Source organism: Bufo gargarizans, chromosome 4 (genome assembly GCF_014858855.1).
Source record: "Bufo gargarizans isolate SCDJY-AF-19 chromosome 4, ASM1485885v1, whole genome shotgun sequence".
Taxonomy (NCBI): domain Eukaryota; kingdom Metazoa; phylum Chordata; class Amphibia; order Anura; family Bufonidae; genus Bufo; species Bufo gargarizans.
The window spans coordinates 39,569,129-39,582,821 of NC_058083.1; the positions used below are offsets into that span (position 1 = coordinate 39,569,129).

The window sequence follows — 13,693 nt, forward strand, 5'->3', positions numbered from 1 at the left end:
AAAATGAACCAAGCCTGGATTGGGGAGGATTTTCACACTCCTCTGGCTGAGGCTCAAAAATAGATCTGGCTTTGCAGGTGGTACCCCATCTTGCCACTGTTGCTTCTGCCACCTCTATCATGCCACCACCACGGCTTGCTGACTATCATATTCCGTAAGGCTGCTGCTGCCACCATTATGCCCCCACAGCTATCATGCCACTGCTGCGACCTGCCTACCATTACGTTCTGTACAGCTGCTGCCGCCTCCATCATGTCACCACAGCAATCATGCCACTGCTGTGGCCTGCCATCATCTTCAGTAAGGCTGCTGCTGCCTCCATCATGCTGCTACCTGCCTGCCAACATGCACCATATGACTGCTGCTGCAGCCGTCACTGCAGCCTCTTGCTGCTAAACCCCTACTATCACAACTATTAACGCAAGACATCGGCCACTACTACCAATACTACTACCACCACTACTACTACTACTACCAATAGCCAGCCGGCCTACTACCTTGCATGTTCCATGCTATGCCACTTCTGGTGCTGCTACTATTTTGGCAGCATTCCACTATATCCATACCCTTTCCACATTCACACTGCACTGCGTCTGCTCCCAATTAAGGCTACACCTCCGGTGTGAATTCTGGCACACTGTTCCGACAGACAATGCCAGGAATCGACCGAACACAAACTGTAACATGCAGTGGTTTGTGTCCTGCTGATTCTCCGCATTGTCTGTCGAAATGCGGCCAGATCTCAGCAGGAACCCATTATACTTAATGAGGCTTGCAGACATTTTGTTTAGATTTAATATCATTCATCTTGTATTCAGCTGTACAACAGTTATCCCTGGCTGATTAGATGGCTACCCGGGGACCATAAAAAGATTTTTGAAAACAACAAAGAGCTGCGGGACTTTGTAACAGAAACGTTCACAAGAAAAGAGAAAGAACTAGATATACATAATCAGAGGAACCTCATTGATTCCTTCCTTGCTAAACAAAAAGAGGTACAGTATTCATATGTTATATATTACAATAAATAAGTTGTAGTAGTATCTATCTACCATATCTAATAGACCATAATGGTGTGTCGGGGAGGGGTGTTTGACCCAAAACACTTACATAATTATGGCATACTAAACCAGTGCCAACTATTATACACAACAATTGTAATTTCTTGTAATTTTAGTTTGCATATTTACTGTTCGTATTTCACATTGGAAAAAGTAATTATACCCCTCACAGTCTGGGGCATTGTCACCATAATTCCTAAAGTAATGGTAAGTGAATAGACAGCTCTGAGCTGGGTGATACAGATCAATCCTGTTTGTTTTTTAAATTCTACTTTTCTTATAAAGGGAAAACCAGAATCTACATTGTATTACCATAATGAGAACCTAAACGGGCTGGTCAGTAACCTGTTCGCTGCTGGGATGGAGACCACCTCAACCACTCTGCGGTGGGGTCAACTTCTAATGATGAAATATCCTGACATCCAAAGTAAGCAATACATGCGATATAAATATATGGTCACATTGGTCATATTTAGAGTTGAGCGAACACCTGGATGTTCGGGTTCGAGAAGTTCGGCCGAACTTCCCGGAAATGTTCAGGTTCGGGATCCGAACCCGACCCGAACTTCGTCCTGAACCCGAACCCCATTGAAGTCAATGGGGACCCGAACTTTTCGGCACTAAAAAGGCTTCACGTCACCCAACACTGGAATAGTCCATTGTCAGATATTTAGGCCCAGGCACCCAGGCAGAGGAGAGAGGTCCTGTAACAGAGAATCTGGCTTCATGTCAGCAGAGAATCAGTTATCATATCATAGCAGAGAATCATGCTTCACGTCACCCAACACTGGAACAGTCCATTGTCAGATATTTAGGCCCAGGCACCCAGGCAGAAGAGAGAGGTCCCGTAACAGAGAATCTGGCTTCATGTCAGCAGAGAATCAGTCTTCATATCATAGCAGAGAATCATGCTTCACGTCACCCAACACTGGAACAGTCCATTGTCAGATATTTAGGCCCAGGCACCCAGGCAGAGGAGAGAGGTCCCGTAACAGAGAATCTGGCTTCATGTCAGCAGAGAATCAGTCTTCATATCATAGCAGAGAATCATGCTTCACGTCACCCAACACTGGAACAGTCCATTGTCAGATATTTAGGCCCAGGCACCCAGGCAGAGGAGAGAGGTCCCGTAACAGAGAATCTGGCTTCATGTCAGCAGAGAATTAGTCTTCATATCATAGCAGAGAATCATGCTTCACGTCACCCAACACTGGAACAGTCCATTGTCAGATATTTAGGCCCAGGCAGAGGAGAGATCCATTCAACTTTGGGTTGCCCCGCAATTTAATGGTAACATGAAAATAAAAATAGGATTGAATGAGGAAGTGCCCTGGAGTACAATAATATATGGTTAAGGGGAGGTAGTTAATGTCTAATCTGGACAAGCGACGGACAGGTCCTGTGGGATCCATGCCTGGTTCATTTTTATGAACGTCAGCTTGTTCACATTGGCTGTAGACAGGCGGCTGCGTTTGTCTGTAATGACGCCCCCTGCCGTGCTGAATACACGTTCAGACAAAATGCTGGCCGCCGGGCAGGCCAGCACCTCAAATGCATAAAAGGCTAGCTCTGGCCACGTGGACAATTTAGAGACCCAGAAGTTGAATGGGGCCGAACCATCAGTCAGTACGTGGAGGGGTGTGCACACGTACTGTTCCACCATGTTAGTGAAATGTTGCCTCCTGCTAGCACGTTGCGTATCAGGTGGTGGTGCAGTTAGCTGTGGCGTGTTGACAAAACTTTTCCACATCTCTGCCATGCTCACCCTGCCCTCAGAGGAGCTGGCCGTGACACAGCTGCCTTGGCAACCTCTTGCTCCTCCTCTGTCTTAGCCTTGGGCTTCCACTTGTTCCCCTGTGACATTTGGTAATGCTCTCAGTAGCGCATCTACCAACGTGCGCTTGTACTCGCGCATCTTCCTATCACGCTCCAGTGCAGGAAGTAAGGTGGGCACATTGTCTTTGTACCGTGGATCCAGCAGGGTGGCAACCCACTAGTCCGCACACGTTAAAATGTGGGCAACTCTGCTGTTGTTGTGCAGGCACTGCAGCATTTAGTCGCTCATGTGTGCAAGGCTGCCCAGAGGTAAGGACAAGCTGTCCCATGTGGGAGGCGCATCGTCATCGTCCTGCGTTTCCCCCCAGCCACGCACCAGTGATGGACCCGAGCTGCGTTGGGTGCCACCCCGCTTCCTCCTCCACCTCATCCTCGTCCTCCAGTAGTGGGCCCTGGCTGGCCACATTTGTACCTGGCCTCTGCGTTTGCAAAAAACCTCCCTCTGAGTCACTTCTAAGAGACTGGCCTGAAAGTGCTAAAAATGACCCCTCTTCCTCCTCCTCCTCCTCCTGGGCCACCTCCTCTTCCATCATCGCCCTAAGTGTTTTCTCAAGGAGACATAGAAGTGGTATTGTAATGCTGATAACGGCGTCATCGCCACTGACCATGTTGGTGGAGTACTCAAAACAGCGCAACAGGGCACACAGGTCTCGCATGGAGGCCCAGTCATTGGTGGTGAAGTGGTGCTGTTCCGCAGTGCGACTGACCCGTGCGTGCTGCAGCTGAAACTCCACTATGGCCTGCTGCTGCTCGCACAGCGCAAACAGACGGCCCGCACTTTATGCAGCAGCTCTGACATGTCGGGGTAGTTGTGAATGAACCTCTGCACCACCAAATTCAGCACATGCGCCAGGGAAGGGATGTGCGTTAAACCGGCTAGTCCCCGAGCTGCAACGAGATTTCGCCTATTATCGCACACCACCAGGCCGGGCTTAAGGCTCAACGGCAGCAACCACTCGTCGGTCTGTTGTTCTATACCCCGCCACAACTCCTGTGCGGTGTGGGGCCTGTCCCCCAAACATATGAGTTGCAGAATGGCCTGCTGACGTTTACCCCGGGCTGTGCTGAAGTTGGTGGTGAAGGTGTGTGGCTGACTGGATGAGCAGGTGGAAGAAGAGGAGGAGGAAGCTGAGTAGGAGGATGTGGCAACAGGAGGCAAAGAATGTTGCCCTGCGAACCTTTGTGGCGGAAGGACCTGCGCCAAACAGCTCTCCGCCTGGGGCCCAGCCGCCACTACATTTACCCAGTGTGCAGTTAGGGAGATATAGCGTCCCTGGCCGTGCTTACTGGTCCACGTATCTGTGGTTAGGTGGACCTTGCCACAGATGGCATTGCGCAGTGCACACTTGATTTTATCGGATACTTGGTTGTGCAGGGAAGGCACGGCTCTCTTGGAGAAGTAGTGCCGGCTGGGAACAACATACTGTGGGACAGCAAGCGACATGAGCAGTTTGAAGCTGTCTGTGTCCACCAGCCTAAATGACAGCATTTTATAGGCCAGTAGTTTAGAAATGCTGGCATTCAGGGCCAGGGATCGAGGGTGGCTAGGTGGGAATTTTTGCTTTCTCTCAAATGTTTGTGAGATGGAGAGCTGAACGCTGCCGTGTGACATGGTTGAGATGCTTGGTGACGGAGGTGGTGGTGTTGGTGGTACATCCCCTGTTTGCTGGGCGGCAGGTGCCAACGTTCCTGCAGAGGCGGAGGAAGAGGTCGAGGCGGCAGCAGGAGAAGAGGCCGAGGCGGCAGCAGCAGAAGAGGTAGCAGGGGGAGCCTGAGTGACTTCCTTGTTTTTAAGGTGTTTACTCCACTGCAGTTCATGCTTTGCATGCAGGTGCCTGGTCATGCAGGTTGTGCTAAGGTTCAGAACGTTAATGCCTCGCTTCAGGCTCTGATGGCACAGCGTGCAAACCACTCGGGTCTTGTCGTCAGCACATTGTTTGAAGAAGTGCCATGCCAGGGAACTCCTTGAAGCTGCCTTTAGGGTGCTCGGTCCCAGATGGCGGCGGTCAGTAGCAGGCGGAGTCTCTTGGCGGCGGGTGTTCTGCTTTTGCCCACTGCTCCCTCTTTTGCTACGCTGTTGGCTCAGTCTCACCACCGCCTCTTCCTCCGAACTGTGAAAGTCAGTGGCACGACCTTCATTCCATGTGGGGTCTAGGACCTCATCGTCCCCTGCATCGTCTTCCACCCAGTCTTGATCCCTGACCTCCTGTTCAGTCTGCACACTGCAGAAAGACGCAGCAGTTGGCACCTGTGTTTCGTCATCATCAGAGACGTGCTGAGGTGGTATTCCCATGTCCTCATCATCAGGAAACATAAGTGGTTGTGCGTCAGTGCATTCTATGTCTTCCACCGCTGGGGAAGGGCTAGGTGGATGCCCTTGGGAAACCCTGCCAGCGGAGTCTTCAAACAGCATAAGAGACTGCTGCATAACTTGAGGCCCAGACAGTTTCCCTGGTATGCAAGGGGGTGATGTGACAGACTGATGGGCTTGGTTTTCAGGCGCCATCTGTGCGCTTTCTGCAGAAGACTGGGTGGGAGATAATGTGAACGTGCTGGATCCACTGTCGGCCACCCAATTGACTAATGCCTGTACCTGCTCAGGCCTTACCATCCTTAGAACAGCATTGGGCCCCACCAAATATCGCTGTAAATTCTGGCGGCTACTGGGACCTGAGGTAGTTGGTACACTAGGACGTGTGGCTGTGGCAGAACGGCCACGTCCTCTCCCAGCACCAGAGGGTCCACTAACACCACCACGACCATGTCCACGTCCGTGTCCCTTACTAGATGTTTTCCTCATTGCTACCGTTCACCACAATAAGAAAAATATTATTTGGCCCAATGTATTGAATTCAAATTCAGGCCTTCTTTTTTACAGACACCTAACACTATCTGGCTATCTATTTAGGTACAGTATTACACTAATAAGGCATAGCAGTAACAACAGATTTAGCTGAATATAAATTTGAGGCCTAGTATTTAGGCGCTGGATGACAGGTATACGTTTACGGACAGAATTAGACTTGGAAATGCACGGTCGCGTGTGAAGTTATTGTGGATGACCCTATCAGCACCTTGAATCTAATATACCCATTTATGGATAGATTTAAAGTAGGTCTGATACAGCAGAAAACACTAATTTAGGAAATTGCTAAATTGGGAATTGTATTTCAACCCAGAACAAAAACTGTGCTTTGACGGACACTAAATAACTTTACCAGCCACAGTAATAAACACAGATTTAGCAGGATATAAATTTTAGGCCTAGTATTTAGGCGCTGGGTGACAGGTATACGTTTACAGACAGAATTAGACTTGGAAATGCACAGTAGCGTGTGTGTGAAGTTATTGAGAATGACCCTATCTGCACCTTGAATCTTATATACCCTTTTAATGAATAGATTTAAAGTAGCCCTGATACAGCAGAAACCACTAATTTAGGAAATTGCTAAGTTGGGAATTGTATTTCAACCCTGAACAAAAAAATATCCTTTGCCAGACAGCAGACAGTATTACAATTGGCTGGCCACAGCTGAAACACCAGATTTAGGGTACTGCTATTTTGGCAATTGTATTTCACCCCTCAATAAAATAGCAAGCACAGCCAAGCCCCTGATGTAGGATATAGCCAAAAAATAACCACACTATTGATGGTTAAATGCACTTGGTGACAGCTTGCCCCTGATGTAGGATATAGCCAAAAAATAACCACACTATTGATGGTTAAATGCACTTGGTAACAGCATGCCCCATATGTAGGATATAGCCAAAAAACAACCACACTATTGAGGGTTAAATGCACTTGGTGACAGCTTGCCTTATATGTAGTATATAGCCAACAAATAACCACACTATTGATGGTTAAATGCACTTGGTGACAGCTTGACCTTGATGTAGGATATAGCCAAAAAATAACCACACTATTGATGGTTAAATGTACTTGGTGGCAGTTTGTGCTGGCGCACCACAAGACACAAAATGGCCGCCGATCACCCCAGAAAAAAGTGAATGAAAAACGCTCTGGGCAGCCTAAAAACAGTGAGCAATTGAATAGCAGCAGTTCAGTGATCCACAGCTGTAGATCGATCACTGAATTAAGTTTTTTGGAAGATTAAATCCCTGCCTAATCTCGCCCTAACGTCGCAGCTGCAACCTCTCCCTACACTTATCAGAGCAGAGTGATGTGCGGCGCTACGTGACTCCAGCTTAAATAGAGGCTGGGTCACATGCTGCACTGGCCAATCACAGCCATGCCAATATTAGGCATGGCTGTGACAGCCTCTTGGGGCAAGTAGTATGACGCTTGTTGATTGGCTGCTTTGCAGCCTTTCAAAAAGCGCCAAGAAAGCGACGAACACCGAACCCGAACCCGGACTTTTACTAAAATGTTCGGGTTCGGGTCCGTGTCACGGACACCCCAAAATTCGGTACGAACCCGAACTATACAGTTCAGGTTCGCTCATCCCTAGTCATATTGATATACAGAACTCTATTATACTAATTCAGATGGACCTTTATTCAAATATGCTCAGTTTTACGAATGTATACGGTAAATAGGTATCGTTCTTTCAAGTTTCATCATATAAAAAGGAAAAACTAAAATGTTCTTTTTTGCAAAAAAATTATCATGAACCTGGTGATGTCACACAGCTCAAACATTCTTTGTTCTTCTTACAGTATCTGGTATTTGATATCATGGCTGAAAAAACAATATATTAAATCTACTATAGTGTAGGCATCTTTATATAAATCGGTAAATGTGTATCAAAATGATAATACATATATACTAATTAGTGGTTCATATCGCCAAAAAATTTAACCAAAATCTTCACAAAGTGAAAATCGAAAAACTTTATTGATAATTTATAATAAATACATACATGATGATAAAAGGCAGCACAAAGGATGAGGAACAGGACCCGAGAGGGGGACGAGAGGTCAACACACTAAGGCCTCATGCACACGACCGTTTTTTTTCACGGTCCGCAAAAACGGGGTCCGTGGGTCCGTGATCCGTGACAGTTTTTTCGTCCGTGGGTCTTCCTTGATTTTTGGAGGATCCACGGACATGAAAAAAAAGTCGTTTTGGCGTCCGCCTGGCCGTGCGGAGCCAAACGGATCCGTCCTGAATTACAATGCAAGTCAATGGGGACGGATCCGTTTGAAGTTGACACAATATGGTGCAATTGCAAATGGATCCGTCCCCATTGACTTTCAATGTAAAGTCAGGAGTCCCTTTACTTTCACACTTGTGTTCATAATGCAGACGGTGGCTCCGTTCAGAGCGGATCCATCTGCATTATATTGTTAAAACATTTCTAAGTGTGAAAGTAGCCTCAGACGGATCCGTCCAGACTTTACATTGAAAGTCAATGGGGGACGGATCCGTTTGAAAATTGAGCCACAGTGTGTCATCTTCAAACGGATCCGTCCCCATTGACTTACATTATAAGTCTGGACGGATCCGCTTGCCTCCGCACGGCCAGGCGGACACCCGAACATAACTTGAAGCGTCCCCATCACCATGGGAACGCCTCTACGTTAGAATATACTGTCGGATATGAGCTACTTCGTGAAACTCATTTCCGACAGTATATTCTAACACAGAGGCGTTCCCATGGTGATGGGGACGCTTCAGGTTAGAATACACTGCAAACTTGGTACAAGACTGCCCCCTGCTGCCTGGCACCACCCGATCTCTTACAGGGGGATATGATAGCACAATTACCCTCTTCAGGTGCGGCACCTAAAGGGGTTAATTGTACTATCATATTCTCCTGTAAGAGATCAGGGCTGCCAGGCAGCAGGGGGCAGACCCCCCCCCTCCCCAGTTTGAATATCGTTGCATCGCCCCCCCCCCCTTCCTCCCTCTATAGTTAAAAATCGTTGGTGGCACAGTGTGTGCCCATCGCCCCCCCCTTCCTCCCTCTATAGTTAAAAATCGTTGGTGGCACAGTGTGTGCCCATCGCCCCCCCCTTCCTCCCTCTATAGTTTAAAATCGTTGGTGGCACAGTGTGCGCCCACCATCGCCCCCCTCCATCTTCCCCCCCCCCATCATTGGTGGCAGCGGAGTTCTGATCGGAGTCCCAGTTTAATCGCTGGGGCTCCGATCGGTAACCATGGCAACCAGGAAGCTACTGCATCCCTGGTTGCCATGGTTACTTAGCAATAGTACAATTGTAGAAGATTCATACTTACCTGCCTGCTGCTGCGATGTCTGTGACCGGCCGGGAGCTCCACCTACTGGTAAGTGAAAGGTCTGTGCGGTGCATTGCTAAAGAACTGTCACTTACCAGTAGGAGGAGCTCCCGGCTGGTCACAGACATCGCAGCAGCAAGCAGGTAAGTATGATTTTTAACTATAGAGGGAGGAAGGGGGGGGGGGCCATGGGCACACACTGTGCCACCAACGATTTTTAACTATAGAGGGAGGAAGGGGGGGGCGATGGGCACACACTGTGCCACCAACGATTTTTAACTATAGAGGGAGGAAGGGGGGGGGGCATGGGCACACACTGTGCCACCAACGATTTTTAACTATAGAGGGAGGAAGGGGGGGGATGGGCACACACTGTGCCACCAACGATATTCAAACTGGGGAGGGGGGGGTCTGCCCCCTGCTGCCTGGCAGCCCTGATCTCTTACAGGAGAATATGATAGTACAATTAACCCCTTTAGGTGCCGCACCTGAAGAGGTTAATTGTGCTATCATATCCCCCTGTAAGAGATCGGGTGGTGCCAGGCAGCAGGGGGCAGTCTTGTACCAAGTTTGCAGTGTATTCTAACTAGAAGCGTCCCCATCACCATGGGAACGCTTCTGTGTTAGAATATACTGTCGGAAATGAGTTTTCACGAAGTGAAAACTTAGATCAGAAAAAGCTTTTATGCAGACGGATCTTCGGATCCGTCTGTATGAAAGCAACCTACGGCCACGGATCACGGACACGGATGCCAATCTTGTGTGCATCCGTGTTCTTTCAGGTCATATTTTTTTGACGGACAGGATACACGGATCACGGCCTCGGCTGCAAAACGGTGCATTTTCCGATTTTTCCACGGACCCATTGAAAGTCAATGGGTCCGCGAAAAAAAACGGAAAACGGCACAACGGCCACGGATGCACACAACGGTCGTGTGCATGAGGCCTAAGAGACAGGGAAAAGAATATAATTAAAAAACACCAGGACACCTCTAGACAATAAGCCCCAAGCAATATGGAAGAAGCCAAGTTACTGGCGAAACGGCGTTGGGTCAGGAGGTGGCTGAGAGATCGACACATCATTCAGGGTATGCCTTTTCTTTTCTTATCGCCAAGTTTTTTTGTCCTCATATTTGACTCTATTGCAGTATTGTTTGGGGCTTATTGTCTAGAGGTGTCTTGGTGTTTTTTCATTATATTCTTTTGACGGTCTCTTAGTGTGCTGACCTCTCGGCCCCCTCTCGGGTCCTGTTCCTCATCCTTGTGGTCCACCTTTGTGCTGCCTTTTATCATCATGTATGTATTTATTATACATTATCAATAAAGTTTTTCGATTTTCACTTTGTGCAGATTTTGGTTCAATTTTTTGGCGATAGTTTTGGCTCCATTTGTGGGTCTGTTTTTTTGTGATTTATTTCTGTCCGGTAATAATTGGGTGGTTATTAGTGGTTCAGTAATGGGCACGATGTTCACCCCATAACAGTACTGCATAGTCTATATCTAAAATGTATAATAATATTTTTCTACTCAGGAGTGGTACAGAAATGAACAAAGCATACACCCCATAGCAGTATTGGCTGTTCTATATCCAACAATGATCAAAATTATAATATTTTTCTACTCAATAGTGGTACAGTAGTGAGCACAAAGTACAACCTATAATAATACAGCTTAGTAAATATTCAGCATATATGAAAATGATTATAATTTTCTTCTCAATAGTGGTACCGTAATGGGCACCACATGCACCCTAAAACAAAAATGCTTAGTCTGTATCCAACATGTATCAGCATGATACTTTTTTACTTAATAGTGGTATAGTAATGGGCACAATGTGGACTCCACAACAGCACTGCTTAGTCTGTATCAAACATGTATCAAAATTATACAACTTTTCTATTCAGTAGTGATACAATAATGGAAACAACATGCACTCAATGACAACACTGCTTAGTCTATATGCAAATGTATTTTATTAACTCATTGTAGCTTGAAAGCTATGTACACCTTTGGAGGTATTTTTTTTTATTATTATTGCATTGTACTCATTTGCACTAAAATCATTTTTTCGATTGGTCTTTGAGCTATTAGTAATTTAGAGATAAGGGGGGTATTTAACAAAAAAAAAAATCTTTATATTAGGCATATTTCTGGGGCAGATTGCAGCACAAAGGTTCTTTGTGCCGCAATCTGCGACTTTTCCCTGCTCATGCCAGGCCTAAAAAAGGGTTTGTGGCATGGGCGGGGAAAGAGGACGGGTCGGCAGGCCCATCTCATTCATCATTTTCTACATCTGTTTTAGGCGTAGAAAATTGTCTAAATCTATGCCAGCAAGGGAGCTGGCATAGATTAAGAGGTAGTGGTGAAGTTATGTAGAGACCGGCCGATCCACCACCAGCGCAGGGTCCAAAAATGCCGGTCTTCATAAATGTGCCCCAAGGTTTATTAGATTGCCAACACAAAGTGAAAGTAGGATTCACGCAGCTAGACAAACAGTTAACCCTTTGTGACAGAACAGCTAAATGTTTTTAATAAAGACTAATTAAAAAAAAGAATTTTTGCCCAAAATGAGAAAAATTGAATCATTAAAAAAAAATTGCCCACAAAGGTGTACATAAACTTTAAGTTATCATTACTACTACTGCTATTATGAAAACTTTCACTCATAATACCATATGTGTTGTTTTACTTAATAGAAAAAGTGCAAAGTGAAATTGAAAATGTTATTGGATCTGCTCAACCCCAAGTCGAGCATAGAAAAAAAATGCCATATACTGACGCTGTAATTCATGAAATTCAAAGATATGGTGATATTGTACCTGGAAGTGTCCCACATGCCACTACCAAGGACATCACATTCAGGGGCTATTTTCTTCCAAAGGTGAGATGAATTTCTTATTTCTTATATTTTCGTTGGATTATGGAATCAGAGATGTAGTTGTACGGGGTGCAGGGGTTGAGGTTGCACATAGGCACTGAAGCCAAAAGGAGCCCAAAAGCACCCTTTCTAAGGAGAGCAGTACTATAAATTAGACAACATGTTAGTTCTGGGAGGGAGGGGGAAACTGTTCCAGATTTTACATTAAGGTCTAAAACTTTAAATTAAGCCTCTATGGAGGCATACAAAGATTTATTTTGGACTCCTTATGAATAACTCCATAATACCAATTTGTATGGAGACGCCATATGGCTCCTGGAATCTGGAATCTTTCATCACCTATCTTTTCTCCCTCTAGGGCACCACCGTCATCCCATTCCTGCACTCTGTTCTGAGAGATAAAGCTTACTTTGAGAAGCCAGAAGAGTTTTATCCTGGACACTTTCTTGACTCAGATGGGAAGTTCAAGAAGAATGAAGCCTTCGTCCCCTTCTCATTAGGTAATCATTTTCACCTGTGAATCACCATGAAACGGTTATCATATTTCAGAATATACCTGAGTCTGAAACATATTTCATGAACATGCTAAAATGCTATGAAACATGCTACTGCATAAAACTGCTGTTAACATATATCATTTTTTGCAAATTAAAGATAAACATACTGCTCTAGCTTACTAGATATAGCTGTCCTCAGTAGCTTATGGGTGGTTCTAGTATTGCAGCATACCAGCATATCTCTATTGAAGGTTCTGAGTGCCTTCTTATCACCTCTTTGTATTTAATCCAGGTAAAAGAAGTTGTGCTGGAGAGAACTTGGCAAACATGGAGATCTTCCTGTTCTTCACTTCCCTGCTGCAGAACTTCACATTCCAGGCCCCTCCTGGTGCAGAGCTGGACCTAAACCCTGCCCCAGGGGTCATTAACGCCCCTTTACCCCATGAAATCTGTGCAATCTCTAGAAGATGAGACATATTTACCAAGTTAAATGAACCCCCTGCAGTTTTCCCCAGGAAGGGGCATTATAAAATGGTTGTTAATGCAAGAACTCAGGCTTCCAGTTGATGTTGCATGCCATGAGAGTTATCACTGACATATCACTTCTCCTTATAGGTATAACATTGTATGGTGTAAGAAAGTCTCTGACATTTATTCTATGTTTATTAATTCACTGAAATATAATTAATATCACAGCTGGGAAAATGTGAAAACGAGTGTCACTGAATAAATTATTTACCCTTAAAACGTCACTTTTATTGATTATAACTGAAAAATACCCACATCAAAAATAAGTATATATATAAAAAATGATTGCAAAGGAGAAGGTTATCACAATGTAGGGATATACTATAATAGGCATAACTTATTACCACAAGTGTGGTTACTCACGGTACTTCGGACCTCGGTGATGGAGAAATATTGTTCACCATATATCTCAATAGAGGTAGTTAAATGCCAGATGTTGCAGCGTTATCCAATGAATCTTGAAGGCATCCAGGTTGGACACAGACAATGGCTGAATCAAATCTGCTTTAGGCATCGGGATGCTGTCCCTCTTAGTCTATGCTGTCCCTGCCTAAAAGTAATCGCCCCAAAAGGGGAGGCCCCACTTATCGGTGGCTGTTCCCTCTCCTTAAAATCCCTGCTTCTCCAGGAATTCCTATATGCGATATATTTGGTCAATGTCCCAACAATTCGTGATATCTCGAAATTACAAAAA

At 45.8% G+C, this 13,693-nt stretch overlaps 1 protein-coding gene across 1 annotated transcript in view; it reads left to right on the forward strand.

Annotated features, from left to right (window-relative positions):
- The window catches only part of LOC122934082 (cytochrome P450 2K6-like), a 43,654-nt gene extending 30,436 nt beyond the window's left edge, over positions 1–13,218 (forward strand). The window contains exons 6-10 of the mRNA XM_044289246.1: positions 819–995; positions 1,347–1,488; positions 11,793–11,977; positions 12,333–12,474; positions 12,764–13,218. Of these exons, the coding sequence (XP_044145181.1) occupies positions 819–995; positions 1,347–1,488; positions 11,793–11,977; positions 12,333–12,474; positions 12,764–12,942 (825 nt within the window). The 3' untranslated portion in view covers positions 12,943–13,218. The remainder of the gene's footprint in view (positions 1–818; positions 996–1,346; positions 1,489–11,792; positions 11,978–12,332; positions 12,475–12,763) is intronic.
- The last annotated feature ends 475 nt before the right edge of the window (positions 13,219–13,693 follow it).